General features: G+C 43.6%; 1 protein-coding gene across 3 annotated transcripts in view; it reads left to right on the plus strand.

Moving 5' to 3' along the window:
- The window catches only part of MATN2 (matrilin 2), a 189,519-nt gene that overhangs the window by 63,511 nt on the left and 100,080 nt on the right, over positions 1-25,928 (plus strand). For all 3 annotated transcript variants that reach the window (XM_006900358.1, XM_006900357.1, XM_006900359.1), the window contains one exon: positions 7,862-7,984. In XM_006900358.1, coding sequence (XP_006900420.1) covers positions 7,862-7,984 — 123 coding nt within the window. The remainder of the gene's footprint in view (positions 1-7,861; positions 7,985-25,928) is intronic.

The following is a 25,928-nucleotide window of genomic DNA, read 5'->3' on the forward strand; positions in this document are numbered from 1 at the left end:
AAGTATAGGTTTCGCATTAGCACGATTAAATGTTCTGGGATTCCCATTCTTCTCAGAGTCAGCCACAGTTTGTTATGATCCACGCAGTCAAATGCCTTTGTATTGATCAATGAAACACAGGTAGACATTCTTCTGGTAGTCCCTGCTTTCAGCTAAGATCCATCTAACATCAGCTACAATATCCTTAGTACCACGACCAGCTAACATGTTTTAACCAGCAGATACATCCCTGGACGTGCTCACCAGTATATTCCAGGAAATTGGCAGGACAGCTCCCTGGTCAACTGACTGGAAGAGATCCATATTTGTTCGCATTCCCAAGAAAGGTCATCCTCTGGAGCAAGAAAAGGTGATCTGACACAATGTGGACATTATCAAACAATAGCATTAATGTCCATGTAAGCAAAATATTTCTGAAGATCATCCCCAAATTCTTACAACAGTACGTTGACAGAGAATTGCCAGAAATTTAAGCTGGGTTTAGAAGAGGTTAGGAATATCATTGCTGATAGCACTAGGGATATCATTGTTGATGTCAGATGGATCCTGGCTGAAAGCAGAGATTACCAGAAGAATGTCTATTTGTGCTTGATTGATTATGCAGAGGCATTTGACTATGTAGATTATAACAAATTATGACTAACATTGAGTAGAATGAGAATTCCAAAACAATTATGCTCAAACATAACCTACATCTATACCACAAAGCTGTTGTTCAAACAGAACAAGAAATACTACATGGTTTAAAATAAAGGTGTATGACAAGGCTGTACCCTTTCTCTATACCTATTCTGTTTTTATGCTGAGCAAATTACATGAGAAGCTGGACTCTCTGAAGAAGAATGTGTATTCAGGATCAGAGGAAGACTCATTAACATTATAGCTGTATATTAGCATTATACAGATGATACAGCCATACTTGCTGAAAATGTGGAGGACTTGAAACACTTGCTGCAGAAGTTCAAGCCTTGAATATGGATTGCCTCTCACCATCAAGAAAATTAACATCCTCAGTCCTCATCACTGGACCCCAGTATGCAATTTCATTATAGATGGAGAAAAGATTGAAATTGTCAACCACTGTATCTTACTTGGATCCACAATCAACACCCTTGATACAACAACCAGGAGATCTGGAGATGTATTGCGTTGGGAAAGTCTGCTCTTAGGAACCTCTCCAAATTACTGAGGAGCAGTGATGTCAGTTTAAAGATTAAGGTGTGCCTGATTCAGTCCATGGTCTTTTCTATGAGTGCTTACCATGAATTCCTTGAAAAGGTTGGTGAAAGAGAGGAAAACCCTCAATGAGGAAGATTGACAAAGATTGTGACAATGAACTCAAGTATGTCAGAGATGATGAGGACGGCACAGGAAAGGACCAGGTTCAGATCTGTTGTTCTTAGGGTCGCTATGAGGTGTATTCTATTTGATGGCACCTAACAAAGATTCTTACTACTGGACCAATTGGCAGCCTTACGATAGATGATGAAGAGATTGAGATTGTTAGCAACTTTAGTTTGCTTGGCTCCACAGTCAGCACTCTTGGTATAAGCAGCCAGAAAATCAATAGACAAATTGTGTTGGGAAAGTTGGCTGTCAGGGACCTCTTCAGAGTACTAAAGAGCATCAGTGTTAGTCTGGAGACGAAGATGTGCCTGATCCAGGCCATGCTCTTTGCAATTACTTGCTATGCATCAGAGAGCAGGACAATGACTAAGAATGATAGAAAGAGAATTGATGCCTTTGAGCTGTGGTGCTCGAGAAGAGTGTTGAATATACTATGGGCTGCCAGGAGAACAAACAGGTTCATCCTGGAGAGGGTAAAACCAGGATACTCCTTAGAGGCAAGGATTCTGAGGCTTCTTGTGACACACTTTGGGCATGTTGTAAGGAGGTACCAATCCTTGGAGAGGGACATCATGCTTGGAAGAATAGAAGGACGGAGAAAGAGAGGGAGACCATCAATGAGATGGATTGATACAGTGACTGAGGTAATGAGGGTAGGTGTGTCGGAGACAGTAAAGTTATCACAGGATTGAGCAGGTAGAGTTGATATGAGTCGCAAGCGACTCAACAGCACGTAACAACAACAACAGCAAGTGTTTATTGAACACTTATTGAGCGATATCTGGAACTTGTAGGATTTAGGGCAGAGGGATGTTGTGAGTCTGACCCACACTTTCAGAGGATCTCTGTGGTTGAGGGAGTGGGGTGGTGGTACAGGGAAGAAGAAGGAAACCAGTCAAGAGGTGTCCAGATGAGGAGTGATAATTTTTAAAAATATATTAAATATTTTAAAAACAAAACAGACAAAACCCTAAAAGTAAGCAACAACAAAAACACAAGTCTAGGTTCACTCAGTTGGCGTCATGACCCAGTAAGAGGGCATGCCTTACAGTCTGAAAAACAGGTGACAGAGCAGGTGGGAAGAAGGAGACCATCTCACATTTAGGGCAGAGAGGATTTAGAGAAGACAGGCTGTTTACGGCTCTTGTCTTTACTACAAGTGATGCTGAAAGTGCTGTTGCATCTGGAATTGGAGGCAGGAGACAGTCTCCGTGCTGACAAGTTAGAAGCCGTGCTAGTACATTTAGGACAGTACTGAGCTCTGTAGTCAGACTGCACTGGCTGTATCCTGGCTTGGCTTTCCCTGGCTGGGTGGCTCAGAGGTGGCCTCAGACAGTGACTCTGACAGTCACTACAAGGAGAAATGACTGAGGTTGCAGGTACCTGTGAATAAAGACCTTGTCTGCAAGATGACAAAAACCCACCTTCAGCCCTGCTATTCTTGCCACTCAGAGAAAGAGAGAACATTACATTTAGAGGCTGGGGAAAAAAAATGTGTTCTTCCACAGCTATCATGGGTTCAGTGTAAGGTGCACAGGGCTGCTTCTAATTAACTTTTTGGTGCCTCCTTTCTGCCAGTCGATCCATGGGAGAAAGATGTGGCAGTCTCCTTCTGTAAAGGCTGCAGCCTTGGAAATCCTGTGGGGCTGTTCTACCCTTGCCTATGGGTCACTCTGAACACAGCAGACCTGCTTGTCAACTTAGCTTGGCATTATGGAACGTGAGTTGGACTAACACTTAATAGTCCCACTCCACCAAGACCAGACAGTGTCCTCCTTGGTGGGTGTGGAGATACAGATCATACCAGGTAACACTATCAAGGGAGGTGATTTAGTATGTAATCTAACCACAAGATCAGCAGTTTGCATCCACCACCTGCTCCAAAGGAGAGAAATTTGCCATCTCTTCTCATAAAGATTTACAGCCTCAGAAACCAATGAACGGTTGTGATGAGATGGAATAAACCCAATGGTGGTGAGTTTGGTTTGGCTTAAGTGCTCTCATCAGAACTGTCATTATGTCCGAAATACAATAATTCTTCTGATCAATGAGCTTATGTGTGTATAATAAAGTACATTGAAAATACCACTATCTTTTCCTATGAATATATAACAGTGAGATGAAATGCTACAGTGACTGAGGCAATGGGCTCAGGTGTGTGGGGGGAGGATGTCACAGGATAGTACAGGGTTCATATCTATTGTTTATACAGTCACTGTGAGTCTGTGAAAAGAACAAGTGCAACATGGGGATGGCTAAGACTGACAGCTACTCACTTCATAAAGGGGAACTTTCCCCATCGGTAATATCTATATAGAACCATGCACATAGCTGCATAGTCGGACAAGACATCCCACATGCTCCTGAACCTATTTCTACCAATCATTGGGTCTGTTAGTTCATTACTGACTCACAGACATTTTTATGAGGAAAATAGGGTGGGGAGTGGGGAATGCAAAAAAATATCACGTGATGCAAGTCCAGGTTTAGTCCAACAGTCCCGAGCCAGATTAACAAAACACAATTCCTTAATCAGTAGAAGTCCAGGTTCAGTTCAGCAGCACAAATTCAAGAAGCAGCTAATTTCCTCTATTGCTCAGTAAACTTTATCTCAGAGCAGTTACAAGTCAGCTTTTCCTTCAATCATCCAGCAAGCATACTCTTTTACTGTGGCTCCATCTCCAAGATTCCTCTGGTTTGTCTCAAAGCAGTACCGCAGTCTTTTCACTCTTTCTCCACCACTGTTGTTGCCCCTCACAGTGTGGAAAGCACTCTTTTATATTGAACCCACAACTGTTGATTGTTTGCAAGACCATGTGTCTGGAGTTAGCTGGAGACCATGCCCCAACGTGTGTTAACACAATGGTTTGTTGTTGTTCTTGTTAGGTGCCATCAAGTCAAGTATGACTCATAGTGACCCTATGAACAAAAGATCTCAACCCTATTTTATCCTGCACCATCCTCACCCTTCCTGACACACAAGAGCCCATTGTGGCTGTCACCATGTCAGTACACCTGGTTGAGGGTCTTTCTCTCCTTTGTCAGCCCTCCACCCTTTCTAGCATCATGTCCTTCTCCATGGAATAGCAACATGCCCAAAGTATGTGAGGTGAAGCCTCATCATTCTTGCCTCCAAAGACCACTCTGGCTGCATCCTCTCCAGGACATAACTGTTTATTCTCTTGGTCATCCATGGGATGTTCTATGCTCTTCTCCAACAGTACAGCTCAAAGGTGTCAATTCTTTTTTCTTTCGTCCTTATTCATTGCAATAGCTAGAAAAGCCAATTTCAAGGGTTTTGACGTGCCATCAGAGTCATACATGACACAATGGTACATGACAACACGCACAGTTAACATCCATTAAACTGTCCACCCTTCACCAGTTATCAGGCATTCTGCTAAGCTTTCACCTGCTTGTTTTCTACTATTGTATTGTGTTTGGAGTCAAAGCACAAACAGCAAAAGAGGCTCCTGTTCATCAAGTTCTACCTGACCTGCTCAGTGACATTGGTAACATTCTTCACATTTTGTCAGCTTTCTCATTATTTTTGTCCTCGTTGTCCTGTTTTTATTAACTTAATCTTCCAACCTTATCTTGAGATTAATTTTTGTCTGTTCGTTTTATAGCTACTAGATAATTTTGTAAAAGTGTGCCGCATTCCAGGGTGACATTCCTTATTTTTTCAGCTAACTGGCTAATCAGGTAAAAGTTTTGGTTTGAGATTTAAAGTTTATCTCAGGGCAGAAAGTCAGGAACTCCTCTCTCTCTCTCACTCCTCTCTCTCTCTCTCTCTCTCAAGGGCCCAGGAAGGTGCTTTACCTTTTCCTTTTCTACTCCTAAGGCCCTTGTGTAGGTTGTTTCTCTCTCATCGCTCTTGAGGCAGAACCAACTTGTAGATGACCCTCCAGTGGGTTTTCAGAGACTATAAATCACACAGGAGGAGATTCCCCATCTCTCCTCAGCCCCAATGGAGCAGCTGGTGGATTTGAACTGCCTACCTTTGAATTGGCAGCACAACTCTTTATCCACTAAGTCACTAGGGCTTCTTCCTCTTGTGTACTGTTGTTATTATGTGCCATTGAGTGGGAACTGACTGATAGCTGACCAGTGGGGTTTCAGAGGTTGTAAATTGCATAGGAGGAGATTGCCCATCTTTCCCCTGTGGAGCAGCTGGTGGATTCAAACCACATGCCTTTGAGCTGACAATGCAACTCCATACCACTAGGCCATCACCATTTTAAACAAAGAGGTTAAGGAAATTGCCCAAGGTCATACAAACTATTTTGTGTAGAAATAATAAATGACTGATTGGATTTAAGCAATGAATTGCCCTAATATTACTTATATCTTTATAGGAACAATAACATGAGCAATTAAAACTCAGAACAATACCTTCTAAATTGTATCGTTATGAAATAAAGTGTTTCACTCCACGTACTATTCTTGCCTACTGTATCTCTTACTTCCAAGTGAAGAGCCTGACTCCAAGCACACCATCTATCTCCCCAGAGGCTGGGTTTTCCTAAGGATTGATTAATGAGAGTGCTCTTACTTTTTTGAGAACCCGTTTTATTTTGGCTTCATAAAAATATATTTCTACATATAGACATCATTTGTGTTTATGAGAACACTTGCATAACTCGTGCTGTTTATACTGATGTTTTTAATTTTAGATATGTTCAAGTTGCAGTATATTGAATAAAGTCATAAGTTAAGAGACAGAAAACAATGGGAATTTTTATGAGCTCCAGGCTGACTTATGCAAGACTCAGTGTATCTGAAGGCAGAGATATTTCATAATAAAGTAAATGCAGGAATATTTTAAATTGGGAGATGAAGCTCACAGAGACATGAAATATAGAAATGCGTTTTTCACCCCAGTAGCACTTGTAATTCTCACGCATTAAAAACTATATTGCTTTGAGTATTCTTTTCCTGAGAAACCCTTGATTGCTTAACACATCCTTGTTAAACTACAGCTTTTGCTCCAAGTCTTTTGCCACAATTGAAGAGCTACACGTTAGCCAGATCCCTCTCAGATGTCAGCAGACTCTCTCATCCCCCTGATCCACCAAATAGTTATTACTAGGTTCAACTCTCCAAAATTTCTTTGCACATCAAAAATAGTCGAGTGTCAGCAGTTTCATATGGGTCAGCCTGACACCATTTCTTTTTGAACCCACATAGCTCTTAATCTGTATCTTGCTGGGGTCGTGTACCAGGGCCTATTTTGTCCATCTGTGGACTATAAAGTCCCTTAAAGATGAAGATTGTTGCTTCTTTCTCCTTGGACCCTACCTTCTCTTCCACAGAGTTGTTGATGTTACTTGCCATCGGGTTGATTCTGACTCATGATAGCCTGTGTGTACATAGTAGAACTGTGTTACAAAAGGTTTCTCTTTGGCTGTAATCATGATGGCAAAGCTCTCCAGACTTCCCTCTCTGACCCTATCATGTGAGTTTGAATGCTAGCCTGTGTGTGACTTAACACCCACTAAGCCAAATCCCTTCATTTTCAAGGCTCTAACAGGTAGCATGAGCAGATTGCCTCATCTTTCTCCCATAGAGTGGTGAATGGATTTGATCTGCTGATCTTGGGGTTAGTAAGCTGACATGTAGCACACTGTCACCAGAGCTCCTTTTTTTTTTTTTTTTTAAATTTAGGTTGTTTATTTTTCATTTCAATGAACATCTACAGAGATTTTGGGATTCCATTCATTCATTGTTGCACCCTTCTCCCCGCACAAACCCCTCCCCCCCCATTTGCTCCTCTCCTTGAAAAGCAAAAGAAAAACTCCCTCATTGGTACACAACCCCCCCCCCCCGCACCTCAGAGCTCCTTTTTAAAGTGACTCACTCACTCACTGATATCAAGTAAAAACCCGTTCAGAGCTGACCCTCCATTAGGTTTCCAAGGTTGTAAATGGCACAGGAGGAGATCACTCGTATTTCTCATAGAGCCACGGGTGAATTTAAACTATCAGAGAAGATCAGACTTCATGTTAGCAATACAACTCCCTCAGGACTAAGCCACTAGCGCTTTCATTTGTTGTGGTTGTTATGTGCCGTTGAGTTGCCTGTGACCCATAGCAACCCTATTGTACAGCATGAAGCCTGCCCTGTCCTTAGCCAGCCTCACTGATTCCGACACACCAACCCCCATTGCCCTGGTTACTGTATCAATCCATCTCATCCGGGGTCTTCCTCTCTTGTGCTGTCTGTCCATCCTTCCAAGCATGATGTCTTTCTCCAGTCTCTCCTGGCCATGTGCCCAAAGTATGTGAGATGGAGCTTCAAAATCCTAACCTCCAGGGAGAGACTTGGTTTCACCATCTCCAAGACAGACATATTTGTTTTCTTGGTGGCCCATGGTATGCTTTAATTTATGAGTGCAAATTGTTGGTGCCTTCCAGGACCTTCCTCTATGGATTGGATTCTGCCTAAATGTTGAGTGGAGTGAATTAAGAGGTAGCATCACCGTTCACTTAACGTGTTATGCCTTCCCTTTCAGCGGTCCACATGTGCAGCGTCTTGGAGCATAACTGTGCCCACTTCTGCATCAACACCCCTGGCTCCTATGTCTGCAAATGTAAGCAAGGATACACCCTCAACTCGGATGAGAAGACTTGCAAAAGTAAGAATGCTGGCTGACGTGTGTTCTGCTGTCCTTCTCTCTCCTTCTATCTGCTGTTAGGCTCTGGCTCATAATGACAGTATATGCAAAAAAATGCAGCCCTGCCCAGGCCTGCACCGTCGTTTGAGCCCGTGATTGCAGCTGGTGTGCCAGTCCATCTCATGGAAGGGCTTCCTTTTTTTTCTTCTTCTTTTTTTTTCCACAGAGCCCTTACTTCTTCTGCAAGGGACTTTCATCTAGGTCCATCTTATATTTCTAAGCTCCCTCACCCAAGCCAGTTACAGTATTTCTGAGGGTAAAGATGATAACTTGTGTATTTTTTGTTTACTTCCATGTCACCCCAATTCATGAGAATTGGATAGGGCAATGCTCAGATCTGCTGTTCACAGCATCACTGTGGGTCCTAGTTGGCTTGATGGCGTCTAACATCACCCCCTCCACCGTGCCGTCCCATCTCCTTGACTGGAGCTGGGTGCTGAACAGGCCACCATGAAGAGCTGGAGAAGTCAGTGGAGTTACCGTCTCAGAAGTAGCCCACTTGATGTGTGCACTAGGGTCCTTTGCATTCAAGCTGATACTTTAAGAACTGCTGTACCAGCCTTTCATCTACTGCACTTACTAACTGTTGTTATTGTGTGTCATCGAGTCATTCTTGACTGTAGTGACCCGTGACAGAGCAGATCTACCTCCCTGGGTTATCTTGGCTGTAATCTCTTTGGGGAGTAGGTCACTAGGTCTTTCTCCCATTGAGAAAGTGTGTTTGAACTGCCAACCTTTTGGTTAGAAGCCAGTCCCTTACCTATTTTTACAAGCACAGCTTCTTTTATTAAGTCTACTCTGAACTGCAAGATTGTACCCTGTGGACCTGTTCCTGTAGCTTATTCTCTTCTCTGAAGTGTAGATTTAGAATGAATTATTAATGTTGACTTGAAACGATTATTCAGGCTCTGTTTTAAAGGTTTGCTGGGATTTAGTGGTGTTAGTAAGGGACATTTTAGGGGTCTTGAAAACAGAAAAGGGTAAGCAGACTTAAATTGTAAGTAGAATTGAGATTCTACTTTTTCAGCCAAGATCTAAAGACTAGACAGTATACTAATACTTGAGCCAAGTGTCTGTTATCTACCTCTTAGAAGACAGAGCTGCCTATGTGCTGAGTATTACATCCTGTCCTTTTATCGAGTAAAGACATATTAGCCCACAGCCAGCCAGGCTACCAAAGCAAGACCAGGGAAAGACTGGCTTACATGGATGTAAATAAAACTCAGCTTATCTGGTACGTAGTTCGTGAAATGCATATTGTTATTATACTTCATGATACATGATTAAACATTAATGGAAAGCAGTTTGCACGAATGGCTGTAGTTAGCATCACATTTATAGAGCCAAACCACATTTTTCTTTCTCCTCCTCACTTTCCAGTTTCAGACTTGATAGCTGTTGGCGAGAGGCCACCCTGCTGGAGTAGGAAACATCTGTTTAACCCATTCTAGTTTGTGGCCTTTAGAATAAGCCTGCAGCCTTGTGGTGGCTGAACCCCAGGGGGCTGTGTGTTCTGGTACCCTAACCAGGCTGTTGAATGCAGCTTTGGGCCTGAATCATCCTGGACCTTCACTGGAACTTCTGCACCTTCTCCAAGTCGCACAGCAAAAATCACTTACATGAAATGCCTATCGGTTTAATAAAATTGTCAGATAGCACAGTGTTTTTAACTAAATTGAGAAAAAGCATGGGGCACAATTCTAAGCATGTGGTTAACTCTGTCCTCTAAGAGGTTGTATTTGAAGCCCTGGCTGACATACTTTGAGCATGTGGCCAGGAAAGACCAACCCTTGGAGAAGGACATCAACCTTGGAAGGGTAGAGGGTCAGTGCAAGAGAGGAAGACCCTGGATGAGATGGATTGACTCAGTAACTGGGGTAATGGATGTAGGTGTGTTGGAGACAGTCACGTTAGCTCTGGATAGGGCAGAGTTAAAAGCCATTGTGCATAGGATCGCTATGAGTTTCAGGCAACTTGATGGCACATAACAGCAAGAAGATTAGTAGCAAACCAGTTAAAAGAAATGTAGAGTCCGAAATGTTGATCTGCTCTATAACTTCATGATCTCCAACATCGACAGTCCCTCCTTCATTCATTTCCCTCACTTTTCTGTGTCCCTTGAGTTCAGTGGTTTGCTGGAAGGTATCCCAGTGACTCAGACCCATCAGGGGAATGAATCATGTGACTGTAGGTCTTCAGGCCAGTTTTGCAGACTGCTGAACATTGTATAGTATCAGTTGCAGTATAGTTGGAAGGCGGGTGTCCCAAAAAGAGAGAGCTTGCTCTGGAGGCCCAAGAGCTTCTATCAGCCTCTAGTATGGTGGGGCTTGGATGCCACCCTAATCCTCACTCCTAAATACAATAAATACTTCAGCACAAAATAAGTGAAACAATGATTAGGAAAGACATTTTGAACAATAAATAGTTCTCCTTTTTTATAACTATAAACCTTTGACACCACAGAAGTGATGGTGGTTGTTGTTGTTGTTGCTGTTACGTACCGTTGAGTCCCTTGCAACTCATAACGACTCTATGCACAACAGCCCTAAACCCTGATCTGTCCTGTGCCAATCTTATTATCTCCAACATGCCTATCCCCATTACCCCAGTCACTGAATCAATCCACCTCATCGAGGGTCTTCCTCTCTTGCACTGTCGCTCCAGCCTCCCAAACATGATGTCCCTCTCCAAGGACTGGTCCCTCCTTGAAACATATCCAAAGTATATCAGACAAAGCCTCAGAATCCTTGCCTCCAAGGAGCAGCCTGGCTTCACCGCCTCCAGGATGAACTTGTTTTCCTAGCAGTCCATGGCATACTCTTCTCCAGCACCACAACTCAAAGGCATCAATTCTCTTTCGATCATCCCTACTCATTGACCAGCTTTCTGATGCATAGCAAGTAATTGCAAAGACCATTACCTGTATCGGGTACACCTTAAGCTCCAGACTGACATCATTGCTCTTCAGTACTTTGAAGAGGTCTCTGACAGCAGACTTTCCCAATGCAATTAGTCTTTTAATTTCCTGGCTGCTGGTACCAGGAATGTTGATTGTAGAACCAAGCAAACTGAAGCTATTGACTGTCTCAGTCTCTTCACCATCTATTATGATGCTGCCAATCGGCCCAGTGGTGAGAATCTGTTTTCTTGATATTGACCTTCAGTTCATATTGAAGGTTCTTGACCTTCTGCAGCAAGCACTTCAGTTCCTCCTCAGGTCCAGCAAGCAGGGTTTTGTCATTTGCATAACACAGATTGTTGATGAGTCTACATCCAATCCTGATGCCCTATTTCTCCTCAAAGAGCCTAGCCTTTCAGAGAATCTGTTCTGCATATAGATTGAAAAGACAGGGAGATAGGACACATCCCTGGCATACACCCTTCCCAATTTTGAACCATGCAGTGTCTCCTTGTTCTGTTCTGACAACTGCCTCCTGGTCCAAGAGTAGATTTTGCATAAGAACAATTTAGTGTTCTGGGATTCCATAGATGTAGATTATAAATACTTGGCTCAAGTATTAGCATACTGTCTCATCTTTAAAATTGGTCTGAAGAATCAGAGCCAGGAGAAGTCGTCTTACACTATGCTCAACCAAAACAGCCAACACATTTCTTTTGGACCCCCTGCCCCCCATCCTCTCTGTGCCTCCCACACACGCTTCCATCCTCTCCAGCACTTCCTCTATCGTACCTCATCCTCCCCAGGCCCCTCAGCTGACGTGATTCCCTCTAAACCCTGCTGTAGCCTTATCCCCACCTTTCAAGACTCTCCATCACTCCACCTCTCCCCTCACCAGGCCCTCTCCTATCTCCACCTCCACCTTCTGTGAATCCTTTTCCTCCCCAAGGGCCTTCTCTGGCCATGTCGCCCTTTGCCTTTTATCACCTTTCCAGCACTTTTCCTGCGCTTTCGTTCTCTGGAGAGTTGGAAATTTGTGTCCTTGTCTCATGCCCTGAGTTTCTTTCTTCCTTGGTCATGTGCTGCATTTTCTCTGGGCTGTAGCCTAGCCTAGTCAGTGGATTTATGGGGCCAGCCAATAGAAAAATACAAAGCTCTCCCCTGATTTCATGAGCCAGGCCTTCGCCATATGGCCTTACACACACACACACACACACGCGCGCGCGCACACACACACACACACACACACACACACACACAGAGCTGGACCCAGCTGGGCCTCCACACAGACTCTGGGGTCTCCTGGACTCTCACCAGCACTGCTCTGACCTTCACTCTCCTGCCTGAGCTGTGGGACAGCCTGACGTGGAAACTTCTGGGTCTCTGACTGATCTCAGGTGGAGGAGGGACAGTTGTTCTCAGCTTCAGAGTCACTTGGAAGCATATTTCTGGGCATCACCTTCACAGTCTGTGAGTGCGCAGGTCTGAGGTAGGGCCCAGGAGTTTGCATTTTTAATGAACGAACTTCTTAAATAGTTTTCTGGCTTCATACAGTGAGGGGATCCAGGAAAGGGCTTCCAGTTAAGGGGGAGGGGAAGGGACTGAAGTTCCATGTCCATTTGACCCAGTCCCAGTTACCCCAAGGTAGTTAAGATACCTTCAGCTTCAGTGCATGTCTTGGCGACTTCTATTTTCAGTGAGAAAGCATTCTCTCCATCAACAAATAAATGATAGTCATAGTAACTTTTTTACTTGCTTTCCTGACAGGGGCATTATGACAACAGGAACTATATAATCCACGTACTTGGATTTAAATCCCAACACTAGCACTTACTGGCTGTGGCTGTTTATTTAAATGACATCCAATTTCTTCATCTATAAAATGAGATGACTGGTGACAAATTAATTCCTACCTTACAGACACTCTCCCGTTGCCATTGAGTCGGACTCCTAACTGATTCAGAGCTGAATCTCTGAGAGGTTCAGAGTCTATAAATCTCACAGGAGGAGATTGCCCTTCTTGCTGGTGAATTCGAACATCCTGCCTTTGGGCTGGCAGCACATCTCTTTACCCTCTAGGCCACCTGAATTCTCTGTCTTATTGATAGGACCTTGTTAACTCCTGTCATTGTTTGGTGGACGGTGGAAATTTGTGCTGTACACTGATCTCTTGAAGCTACTTGATTGGGCTTAGCCTTGCTCACATCCAGAGAATTTGACAGCATTTCCATATTTCTTCCCTTGTATTGGATGTAGCTGGGTAATCCCAGGCTGAAAAAGAATGTAAATTCCAGGTATCTCCCAAATCACCTCTTATTCCTGAGATGATCATGTCATTCTTTCATGCACTAATTTCTTCTTGCATTTAGTATATGTATTTTGAGCATATGGAATGCATCAGGCTATGTGCAAAGTATTAGAAATAAAATAGTGAATAAAATAGCAATTTGTTTGCTCTCATGGTACACATATTTTTGTAGGGAAGTAAATAAAATAAACAAGCAAGCTAACTGCAACCAAAAGTTACTGCAGCTCATACCCAGCTCAGTCTTCAGGGCTATCTGTCGGCACTGACTTAGTATTTTTGGTGGATCAGACGCTCTCCTTTGTGCTTCACATTTCTTACCTTATTTAATTCTGGTAACAAGTGCCTGTAAGAGGTTTTATCATTCATAAAGATAAGGAAAATAAAGTACAAAAAGCTTAGACAATTTACTCAAGGTCATATGCCTACTCGTGTGACCCCACCAGAATCCAGATCCCACTGTGTGGACTCATATTTCTAGTTCTTAACTACCATCTACTGTACTTCCATAATCCATGAGCAAAGTCTCAGCTCCTCCAAGGCCAGGTGGACAGACGGGTTCAATGACTTGTTCATCCCAGGGCGTCTCTCTGAATGAGTTGATTAGGAGAATGTATAAACCTGTTCTGGACGACGCGCAACCAGAATAATTCTTAGAAACAAGGATGGTGAGACGTTGACTTGGTTACTTAGGGTATATCATCAGGAAAGGCTGACAGCTGTGCTTGATACAGTGACGAGGGACACTTCATTTGAATTGACACGATAGGTGTAACATTGACCTCAAATGTGCTAACAGTTGTGAGGATGGCAGATTGTACATTTCATTCTGTCATCCATAAATTAGCCTTGAGGTGCAGTTGACTTGACAGCAGCTAACAACAGACATCCGGATGACGTCACTCCCTCTAGTCCACTGCCAACTGCTCGAATCCTGTCATTGCACAGAAATGATCCTGGGAGGACCTCTCACTGAAGGTCTTCACGCACTTACACAATACACATACCATAACCGAAAGACAAACCCAAAACCTGTTGCCATTGAGTTGATTATGACCCACAGTGACCCTGCAAGACACAGTAGAACTGCCCCATAGTGTTGACAAGGCTGTACTGTACGCAGAAGCAGAGGTTCCAATCGTCAGCCTTTTGGTTTGTGGCTGAGACCTTAACCACTGCACCATCACGCCTAACACAGACATAGACACACCACTTTGTGTTTGTATCTTGCTTGTGTAGGGAAAGGAGGCAGGAATAACTGATTTCTAGATTCTTAAAGTGGAAGTGGACCTTGACTATCCACCTTCTAGCTCACTCTCTCCCACACACAACTCAGGAAAGCTGGCCCCTCCTGGCATGCCAGATGGGTGGCTGTGTTTAGAAACCAGGTTGTCACAAAGCACCTGGATCCCGTCTCTAGACTGCTTAGACCAGTGGCTAAGCAAAAATGATACTCTTTATAATTCCCACTTTTGGTCTTATTTCTGACACCTGAAGTCATTTTCCAAGAACTTTCTTTGTCCAAATTAAAAAAAAAAGTGGGTCCTTCAAGACTACTATTTCTCTCGTCTCCTCACCCCTAACTGATATTCTTTTTCAGAGGAATCATAAATGCATCTGGTTTGGGTTGTTTTGGTGTTTTGTTTTGCTATTTTGCTGTCGATCAGAGTATCAAAATGTGTCTTTTCATTCAAAGAGTGGATCAAGGACATTGCCTCGTCTTCCCTCCCAAGTCTGCTTATGTGGGTGATTTGTTATATATTAGGGGTCAATATGGCGAGTCCCCTTTGCTTTGCCAAATTCTTTCCCACATATGTCATTATGAGACATATGTTAGCATGGTGCCAATCCACAAGAGCTCAGTAGATGTTTATGTCCCTCTCTTTTTCCATTAAAAACTTGGAGAAAACTCTCATGACCTGTGCCCATCTTCACAGGCTTATGTCTCCTTCTGTTTCTTTCCTTTGAATTCTTTTTTCAGTAACAAGGAAGAACACTTCATTGTTTCTTTCTTTTTAAACAATGACTTTTCTCTCCCCTTTTCTCCCTTCCAGAACATTTGTTCTGTCTGGAAATTAATGGAAATGTAACATTTGAAAAATACAACTCGATTTGACAGCAAATATGAACCTCCTTATCCAACTTTCTGATTTTTTTCCTCTCCCTTTCTCTTTCTCAAGATGCATATGAAATGTGTTTGACTGCCTCATTTTGGGGATATATTTCTGACATTCATTTTCCCAAGATACATGAGTGATTTCATAACGTTCCTAGTAGAACTTAAACAAGTGCCCTAATCTAGAAGAACCATCACAATGAGGGGGGAAAACAAATTAAAAAAACCAACAACAACCAAACCCTTGTTATCAACATTCCTTCTGAATTTAGATATACAAAGTCTCAACAAAATCTATCCATTAGCTCTGAATAATATCTAACAAAGATACTAAGTAATTTATCCCAAAAGGGCAAGATTAGTTTAATATTAAAAAAAATCTATCACTAGAATCCACTACATTCATATTGTTATTGTTGTTGGGCGCCATCAAATTAACTGTGACCCACAGGAGTTCTACGTTGCCTCAGTCTGTGCCGTCACCACAGTCTACACTGTGCTTACGCCTGCTGTTGCAGCACTATGTCCTCCCATCTTGACAAGGGTCTTCTTCTCCTTAGCCAACCCTTTATTTCTCCAAGTATGACATCCTCCTCCAAGGACTGGTCTCTCCTGATAACGTATCCAAAATATGTAAGACAAAGTCTTACGATCCTTGACTCTAGGGAGTACCCTGGTCACACTTCTTCCAAGATAGATTTGTTTGTTCTTTCCGCAGCCCATAGGGTGTATTATCCGGTGCGCTTCACCAACACCATCATGTTAATGTTTTTGTTGTTGTTAAGTGCCTTCGATTCAAGCATGGCTCATAGCGACCCTATGAACTAAAGGCTTGAAGCCCCTCTACAACTATCGACAGTCTATTAACAGGGTTAATAAAAAATTATCATCTCAATAGATGCAGAGAAAATGTTGGACAATATCTAACATCATGGAATGATACAATGACAATGACGAGTGTGAGCATGTACCTTAGATGATGAGGCTGGTGCAGGTTAGAGCAAGGTTCAGGTCTGTTGTTCATCGGGCCATTATGAGTTATCAGCAACTCAGTGACACCTAACAACAATAATATAGAACAAATTAGCAGACGAATCCCAATCCAGAGGGAGGTGTTTGTGAGATGGATGGATAGATGGATGGATGGATGGATGGATGGATGGACGGATGGGTGGAGATAGGCATGAGTGGAGTACAACTTTCACTGATGATATCTTCAGATCAGAAACACGGATTTAGGTGGAAACTGTAGAGTCTGAAAGGGACTCACACAGTGACTGGACATAGATGGAGACGGAGAATTAGAATTCAAGGGTAAAGTCTTGACTGGAGAGTCACTAATGGTGGTACTTGGGCCTGAAGTTGCGTGAAACTTTGGAGAAAGAAAGCAAAATTCAAGACCTGAGCTTTAGGGCAGCCCATAAATGTGGAGCAAAAGTGGAATAGTCAGCGGGAGCTCTCGTGGCCTAGTGGCAAGAAGCTGTGCTGCAATCCCCAAGACGCTCGCTCGGTTTGAATCCACCAGATGCTCCACTGGAGAAGGAGGGGCAATCTCCTCCTGTACCAGGCAGATCTGATTCAGCGGTACACATACAAAAAAATATTAATAAAATTTAAAAAAGAGTGGAATAGTAAGCAAACTGTGATAGAGTGGCTACCTTCAGCTGTAGAATCAACAGCTACTAACCCCAAGGTGCAGCTACTGCTGAGATGCTATGAGCAGGATGCATGCAGAGCAGAACTGTCAGTGAGAGGCTTTGTCACTCCTGCTGCCAGGTCTCGAGCAGAGAGACCATAATGTCCTGATTGATCGCCTGCTGACTGTGCCAGGGCACAAGGTTGTTGGGGGTTTTTTTTTGTTGTGATTTGTTTTGGTTTTTTTTAAGAAAGGAGTGTGGGGTGAGTGGAGCCCATGGGAGATTGAGCAGAGCAATGTGAGTGGACAAATGCCAGCAGTGAAAGGATGGTGACACATCAGGGAGAATTGATACTGAAAACTGCACAGCTTCACCTCTGCCTTCCGATTTTCACAAGCACCTAGACAAATGGTTCTCAAAGTATGGTCCACAGACAACAGCATCTCTCCTTCCTCGCAGAGCTTGTTAGAAACGCACATTCCTGGCCCTGTGCTAAACCCACTGGAGACTCTGGACGTGGACCTGGGAATGTGTGTTTTAACAGTTCTGCCAAGAGGATCTGATGTAAGCTCAAGTCTGAGAATTGAACACATGCATTTGCTGGGAAGGTGCCTGCAGGGGTGGGCTCATTTTATAAATATAAGACATGATGACTTTTTGTAAATTAGAAAGTGCTCTACAAAAGTAGACCACTGATTCATTCATCCCAGTGCCTTTGTTATTTTACCCAACCTCATTCAATAAGATTTACTCAGCTCTTAAGGCTTTGTTGGGAGGAATTACCCCTCTCCCCTTCTTTCTTTTCACTTTCCAAAAAGAAACTCAAAATTTGTCAGGGGCTAGGAGTTTTGATTGAAAGAAACTAACCTGATGGGAGGGAAAGGAGAGGAGGCCCAGCTGGGATTGGCCTCCAAGGACAGGTTTGTTTTACCTCAGCAGCAGGAGAGGGGTTTTGTTTCTTTCAGTGTAGAACATAGTTTGGGGATGGTGACTCAGTCCCTCTTGAAAGTCTTTAAATCTACACTGCAGCTCTGTCAAAATAAGATTAGTGCTTTCAGACATGGTGAAAGATGGGGGAGGTTCCCCCAAATGCAGGGCTGTGGAGCCCTGAGTGAGCTTTCAGTAGAGGGAGAAGCAGCCTGAACACCCCAGTTTCCTAGTGGGTGAAGGGAACAGCCCTAATAGCACATTTCCCTTCTCTCTTGCTGGGAACAATAATTTCTGATTTCTGCATCTCAGGTTAAATCACAGTAGGAGCTGCAAGGAGTGGAGCATGCTTTTTGCTGCAAAGGAGATATTAAACTGTCACAGTGTCCGTAGCACACAGAGCGACTTGTCTGAAATGCTGAAATGCCATGAAATCACTTTGACTTGGCCCACGATGACGTCAGCTTCGGCAGCCACAGTCTTTGTCCTGGGTTTCCTTCGTGCCCTGGAACTCTGTAATAGTCTTCCAAGCTCTCCGGGTGCCAGGGTTCCGAGCGACAAGTGCAAGCAGGCATTTAAATCGAGGGTTCCTGTGAGCCGCTGGGGATTTGGTCCAGATTTGGAGCTGTTCGCTATCAGACTCACCCACTGCCATCAAATGGATTCTAACTCGTAGCAAGTGGTCTTGTAGGACAGAGTAGAACTTCCCCATCAGGTCTCCAAGGCTACAAATCTTTACAAAAATGCCCATGTACCTCAGCTGTGGAGAAGACTCAGGGTTTGAACAGCCAACCTTTCACTTGGCAGCCAGATGGTGCCTTCTTGGCTATCAAATCCTCATGAATTTATTTCACCTGAGAAGCATGAACAGTTGCAGTGATGCTTTGAAGGCCCTCCAGGAGCTGAGAGAAAAAAGCAAGTGAATTTTTCTGTCAGCTCTGTGCTCACAGTTGCTGTCTGGCAAAGCACTGCTGAGTTTATGGAGGCCTTTTAATAGGAACCTCAAAATTGCCTACTTAGCTGTATCAGATTATGATAGCAGAAGACTCACAAATTGAAACTCACCCCTTGATGTGCTGCTGTTTTAATTTGAATCTAGTGGGTTTGCCATTTTCATAGGCACTTAGTCAAGTGAAACAACCTTCAGTAGAATTGGGATGTAGATGAAATGCGTTTGGAGCTTACTCGCCTCTCAAGCTTAAGTAGTCTAAACCACCAAGCCCATTCTTTCTAGGGTCTAGGGAAGAAGGTAAGGAGTTCTGGTAGCCTGAAAGAAGACCCCAAGTAGATGGATTCACACAGTGATTACAGCAGATGGGCTCAGGTATATCAGAGATGATAAGGATGGCACAGGATAGGACAAAGTTTGGGTCTGTTTTTCATAGGGTCGCTAAGAGTCATAATCATAACAACAACAATAACGGAGTGGATAAGGAGTTATGCTGCCACACCAAAATCAGGCAGTTTGAATCTACCAGCTGCCCCTGGAGGAAAGATGGGAAGTGTCGCTGTCCGTTCGCCAACAACAAACAGTGACACCCTGATGGGGGTAAGCATGAAGGAGACACACCACTCCGGGAGCCATTCAGAGAGTCAATCCAGCTCAGTTTTATTGGGGGCTGCAACACACTTATATACGAGCAAGTAAACAGGAAGACAGGATAGGGTGGGCTTGCAGACACGGGACGTGCAGATTGGATAGGAGAACCTCAGCCTCATGAGGACTATTCCCAGCTCAGCAGATGCGGCAGCCATCTTCCCAGGTGGCAAGCTTTCTCAAGCTGGTACGGCCAAACACAGGAGAGCTTTCTCTACCCTGTATTAAGGGCCGTTGGGAGGCTCGCACTTATCCGGAGCTTAGGCATTCTGTCCCGGCCAGAGGCACTCCCTTCCTTCTCAATATTCCCCAACAGGGAAGTCTCTTCCCATACGATGTAGAGCCTCTGAAAACTTGCTAGAGAGTCAGATATGTGCTGGTCCCAACTCTCACCATGTAACAACAACGACAGTGAAGAAGGTGCAGCGTGGTTCATTAGCAGAGTTTTTGCCTGCCCTCTAGAAGACCCAGGCTAGAGTCTAGTCAAGGTATCTCGTGCACCAACACCAGTGGAAGATTTGGGGATGTTTTGTTTTTTTTTAACAGGTTTCAACAAAGCTTTCAGACTAAGAAAGAGTAGGTAGAAAGGCCTGGTTATTTACTTCTGAAAAATCATAAAATTGCCATGGGTCCCAACACTTTGATCCCATGCATGGGATCCCCATGAGCTGGTGTCACCTCAACAGCTGCACCAACAATGAGGGAGGGAGGAAGCTCGTGTGTTGGGTGTCTTCTGTGTGGAGGATGCTTTCTCCAGCTGTATCTCTGTATTATCTCATTTAATTCTGCAGTAAGACAGTTATCCACTTAATTCTTCAACTCTCTATAAAAATAGAAGTTCCTATGGTGATTAATTTTATAAAGAATACTGCATGAGAATGGATGAAACACAATGTGAATGAAGAATAGTGTGAAACACAATGTTTACAAACTTTGTAAACAAACTAATATAAATTAAAAAACAAAAAAACAGGAGAAATGGGTTGTCTCCTCCCATGTGATTTGTTGTTCTTGTTGATTGCTGTCGAGTTGAGCACGATTGATAATGAACAAAAGACTTAATACCTTTCTATAACTATCATTGTTTCTCCAAATTCATAGAGTTTCTATAGGCATGTGGTTTAGGAAGTGGATGCCACTCCTACTTCCAAACCTTTTTTACAGCTGGGAGCGCCACCAAACACGGTCCACACTGGGAGATCATTATGGCCTTTGACACTCCAATGGTGCAAGGTTCAGCATCACAGCAAACTCAGATTACCTCAGTACAGCAAATTGACAAAGAGTGATGTTCAAAGTAGAAGAATGTTCCTCCAAAATAGAACAACAATAGTCTCACTTAGCTGTGATTAAGTGCCATCAAGTCAAATACAACTCACAGGGACCATATGAACAAAAGATCTGAAGTCCCCATGTGATTTACTGCCTCTGAAAACCCATTGGAGGATCCGTTTGTTCTGACCCAATAGCATATAACAACATAAAAACAGATCTTATAGAGGTCTCTTAGATAAAATCATCCCAGCTGGTGCAGCTCTGCCCTAAAGTCCAGAGGTCTCATTCCTGATGGAAGAAAGCTTTTTCAAAACTCGAGGAACAACTTTGTTGGGAGACGGGGTGTAGGAGTTCTGGTCACTAGTTTATTCAGCAAATGAACACTAATGGGGCGCCAACTGCATGCCCTGAACACTGGCTCGTGTCTGAGGAATTGGACCGGAGCCAGCGGACACACGTGCAGGTCCTTTTGGTGCCACAAGGTGAATGCTGGAATGGAGCCATGTTTGCTGACTCCCAGAGGGCACGACCTCTGAGCCCAGCCACTTGGGAGAAAGCTTCCTGGAGGAGATGGCATTTGACCAAAGTCAAGAGCAACAAGTGGGTGTTGACCAGGTAGAGAAGGCAGTGGGTGACGTCAGAGATAATGGGAACTCTGAATTCAGTATTTCTCCCACCAGCCCAGAATTTATTCTCCTTCAGTATTTTCTCCCAGGCTACAACAAAAAGAAGTGCTGTTTTTCAAAAGCATAAAGAATCATCCAAAAAAAAATCTGTATTTGTTTCAAATGGAAGTGGCTGCTGCCAGATAAACAACAAAGTTGCTTTGTCAGAACTCGGGTCTGTATTTATTTCTTTGTCTCTGTTTAATTATGCTAATCCCTCAATGGTTTCCCTTGGGGCTGTGCAGATCACCAGTGGCCATAAATCTCCAGCATTCTAAAAACAATATGAAATGTCCCTGCACACGCAGCCAGCTGGCAGGCTTGCTGTTTGTAGGACTGTTGTCTGCAGCGCTAGTAATAATAGTCGCTCGTGTTCCCACCTCACTCTGAGCCCTCCTAGGCTGTCAATACATTCAGCAGCTCCGAGAGGGTGACAATCACTCTGAGATGTATTTGGTAACCAAACTTGGGGGCTACCAGTTATAAAGGGGAGGGCTGGCTGCTGGCTCTGGGCTTGCAAGGATTTCAAGGATCTTTTATTCAATTACGTTCTTTGAGTCTCAGGCCTGGCTTTGTGTTGGCGGCACTGTGGTCTGCATCCAATCCCCAGTCATTCTAATTTAATGGGGCTTGGGGTACAGAAGGAAGCAGTTTTTGGAGATAGAGAATCTTGCTGGGAAAGGTAGAGGGTCAGTGAAAAGGAAGACCTTCAATGAGATGGTGATGCAGTGACTACAGCAGTGGCCATGAGCATGCTTCAAAGATAATGAGAGTAGTATGAGATAGGGTGAGGTTCAGATCTGTTGTTCATAGGGTCGCGATGAGTCATAGTTGATTCAGCTGTACCTAACAAAAACAATAGGGAACAGGGAGTTTGGGGGATTGTACCCAGGCATTGGGATTTTTTAAAAAAGGAAAAAAAAAAACCCACCTCCCCAGATGGTTCTAATGGACAGCCAAGGTTGGCTCCACGGCTTCTGTAGATGGGAGTACATCTCTGTTGGTAGGATTCTAGTCCAGTGCTAAGAGAATAGACATTTCTTTGGTTCCCTCTACATATTCCATACTTGAATTGTGCTAATGAAGAATATTGAATATACTATAGATTTCCAGAAGAACAAATCAAATCAGTCCTAGAAGAAATAGCATCAGAATGGTCCTTCAAAAAGAGGATGAGAAGAGCGAACTAGGGGGGAGGCAGTGGGTAGGGAGAAAAGTGCAACAATGAATGACTGGAAACTCTAAGTCTCTGTAAACTTTCATTTAAATTAATATTTAAAAAAAGAAGAAGAAAAGAGGTTGGCTAGACTTCATTTTGCTTGGTCTGGACATGCCACCAAGAAGACATCCTGTTTGGTTAAGTGTAAGGACACAAAAAGTTGGGGAAACCCCGGGAACATGTAATAACATAATAGCCACATCAATAGTGGAGCCATACCAACAACAATACGCAAGATGGCTCAGGACCACTCAGCACGGTGGCCTGTTATGCACAGGGTCACCATGAGTCCGAGCAGAGAACACCCTCCCCTCCCCAGGAGGGGATTTTCTTTTGGAAAATCAGATTATTTTTTTTAAGTTCCTGATTTATGGCTTTTGAAATGTTACTTTCAAAATTATTCTTTTGTAACATATTAATTTTTTCAGTATCATAAAAGGCACTACTTAAAGCTTTATTTAGGAAGCTTTAGAATGTTGTTTGTTGATTTTGTGCCATTGAGTCACCTACAACTCAGAGCAACCTTGAGAACAACTGATCTGAATCCTTCCCTGTCCTGTGACATCCTCTCCCATATCCTCAAGGCCATTGTTACAGTCCCTGGGTCATTTTGTGAGGCCTTCCTCCCTCTCTCTCACCTTTCCCACCATGATGTCTTTTCCAAACACTTGCCCCTCTTCCCAGCATGCCCAAGTACGTAAGACAAAATTTTCCCATCCTGGCCTCCAAGAAGCTCCCTGATTGCCCTTCCTCTAGGATAGACTCACGTGATGTTTACTGGTTTTGTTGATTAAGACATTTGACTTGACAGATCAGAACAAATTACGGATAATTTGAGAAAAATGAGAAGTTGAAAACTGATAATAGTAAATAAAAGAATAACATTCACATGTATGCTCACTGCTGCTTCCCATCCGCTGCTAGGCAGAGCCCCCACTGGACATGGGGAGGAGACAGCCGCGGCTGGAGCAGATATGGGGAGAGAACCCGGTGGAGCATGGCGGCCTCCCCCACAGTGAGGAGTTGTGCATGGTGGGTGGCAGCTTATTCCTGGTGATGCGGCATCATTTTCCAGCCAGTAAGCCCCAGTGCGGGTCGCTCTCCCCTACTCATAAAGCTTAGAGTCTAGGAAGAGAGACGGTAAATTCATCACTGTGAGGACTAGAATCAACATTGTGGTCCATACTCCCAGGAGAAAGTTCAGAGTGCACCAGCCATTGAGGGGAGATACTGAAAGCTTCGAGGACTCGTCAGACATGCTCATATATGACACAAGGTTCCTGTCAAGTTGGTTCTGACTTATGCTGACCTTGAGCTTGTAGAGTAGAATGGAATCAACTCATAGCTGACAAATCATTGGGCTTCCAAGGCTGTCAATCACATGAGAGGAGATTATCCATCTATCTTCCATGGAGCTGCTGGTGGAGTCAAACTACCAGAGAGGGTTTCTAATCTTTGGGTTAGAAGCACAGTTCTCCATGGGTTACAGCACTAGAGCTTCCTAATAGAATACAAGTTCTGTAACAGCAGGAACCCTTTTATTTTGTTCACTGGTATATGCCTTATACCTGCAACAGTATCTGGAAAATAATAGGTGCTCATTTTATATTATTGAATAAATACCTTATAATTCCACACGGTCAAATACCTTTGCATAGTCAATAAAGGACAAATAGACATTCTTCTGGTATTCCTTACTTTCAGCCAGGATCCATCTGACATCAGCAATGATATCCCTGGTGCCACAGCCTCTTCTAAATCGTGTTTGAATTTATGGCAGTTCCCTATCTATGTACCGTTCCAGCCAATTTTGAAGGATCTTCAGCAGTATTTTGTTCGCATGTGATATCAGTGGTATTGTTTGATAGTTTTCACATTCAGTTGGATCACCTTTCTTGGGAATTTGGAACAAATATGGACCTCTTCCAATGCATTCTAACCACTGGACTGATAGGCAGCATCATAATGGATGGAGAGGAGATTGATACTGTCGATAGCTTCGTCTTGCTTGGATTCACAATTAACCCTTGGTACAAGCAGTCAGGAAATAAGGAGACACATTGCACTGGGAAAATCTGAAGATAGGGACCACTCCAAATTATTGAGGAGTAATTATGTCAGTTTAAGGACTAAAGTGCATCTAATTCAGGCCACAGTCTTTCTGATTACTTGCTAGGCAAGTGCGAGCTGGACAGTGCCTAAGGATGACAGAAGAAGAATTGATGCTTTTGAACTGTGGTATTGGAGAAGAGCACTGAACGCCCCATCGATGGCCAAGAGAATGTCTTGGAGAGGGTGCAGTTGGAGTGTTCTTTGGAGGCAAGAATGATGAGGCTTTACCTTACATACTTTGGACGTGTTTCTAGGAGGGGCTATTCCTTGGAAAAGGATATGAGGCTGGGAAGGGTGGAGGGTTGGTGAAGGAGAGGAAGACCTTCAACCAGGTGGGGTGATGTAGTGACTGCTGCAGTGGGCTCTTATGTGTCAAGAATTGTGAGTATGGTACAGGACAGAACAGGGTTCAGATCTTTTGTTCATAGGGTCACTATAAGTCGTACTTGACTCAATAGTACCTAACAACCTTATAATTCAGCTTTTCTTAGATATCTGCCGGGGCATATGATGCATTGTAGCTTTTGTCATCTGTGATTATCTTTGGAAGCTGCGTTGTTGTTGTTGTTGTTGTTGTTGTTGTTGTTAGGTGCTGTCCAGTCAAGTAAGACTCATAGTGACACTATGAACAACAGAGCTGAGTTCTGTCCTATTCTGCGCCATCCTTATTATCCCTGACATATTTGAGTCCATTGCCACAGTCACTATGTCAACCCATCTCGTTAAGGCTTTTCTTTCTTTCCTGGATCCACCACTTTTTCAAGCATGATGTGCTTTTCCAAGGAACAGCCTCCTTAACAACATGCCCAAAGTATCTGAGACCAAGTTGCACCATCCTTTCCTCTGAGGAGCACTCTGGCTGCACTTTCTCCAAGACATATCTGCTTGTTCTTTTGGCAGTCCATGGGATAGTCAGGACTCTTCTCCACCACTACAACTCACAGGCATTAATTCTCCTCTGCTATCTTTATTTATTGTCCTGTCCTTAGATGCATAGCAGGTGATTGGAAAGATTGGCCTGAATCACACATACCTTAGCCTTTAAAATGATGTCACTTCACCGAAGACGACATTCAGATGGCTAACAAGCACATGAAGAAATGCTCAAAATCCCTAGCCCTAAGAGAGATGCAAATTAAAACAACTATGAGAT

This window comes from Elephantulus edwardii, unplaced genomic scaffold (assembly GCF_000299155.1).
Source record: "Elephantulus edwardii isolate Elephantulus edwardi_28Jun2011 unplaced genomic scaffold, EleEdw1.0 scaffold00282, whole genome shotgun sequence".
Classification (NCBI taxonomy): Eukaryota; Metazoa; Chordata; class Mammalia; order Macroscelidea; family Macroscelididae; genus Elephantulus; species Elephantulus edwardii.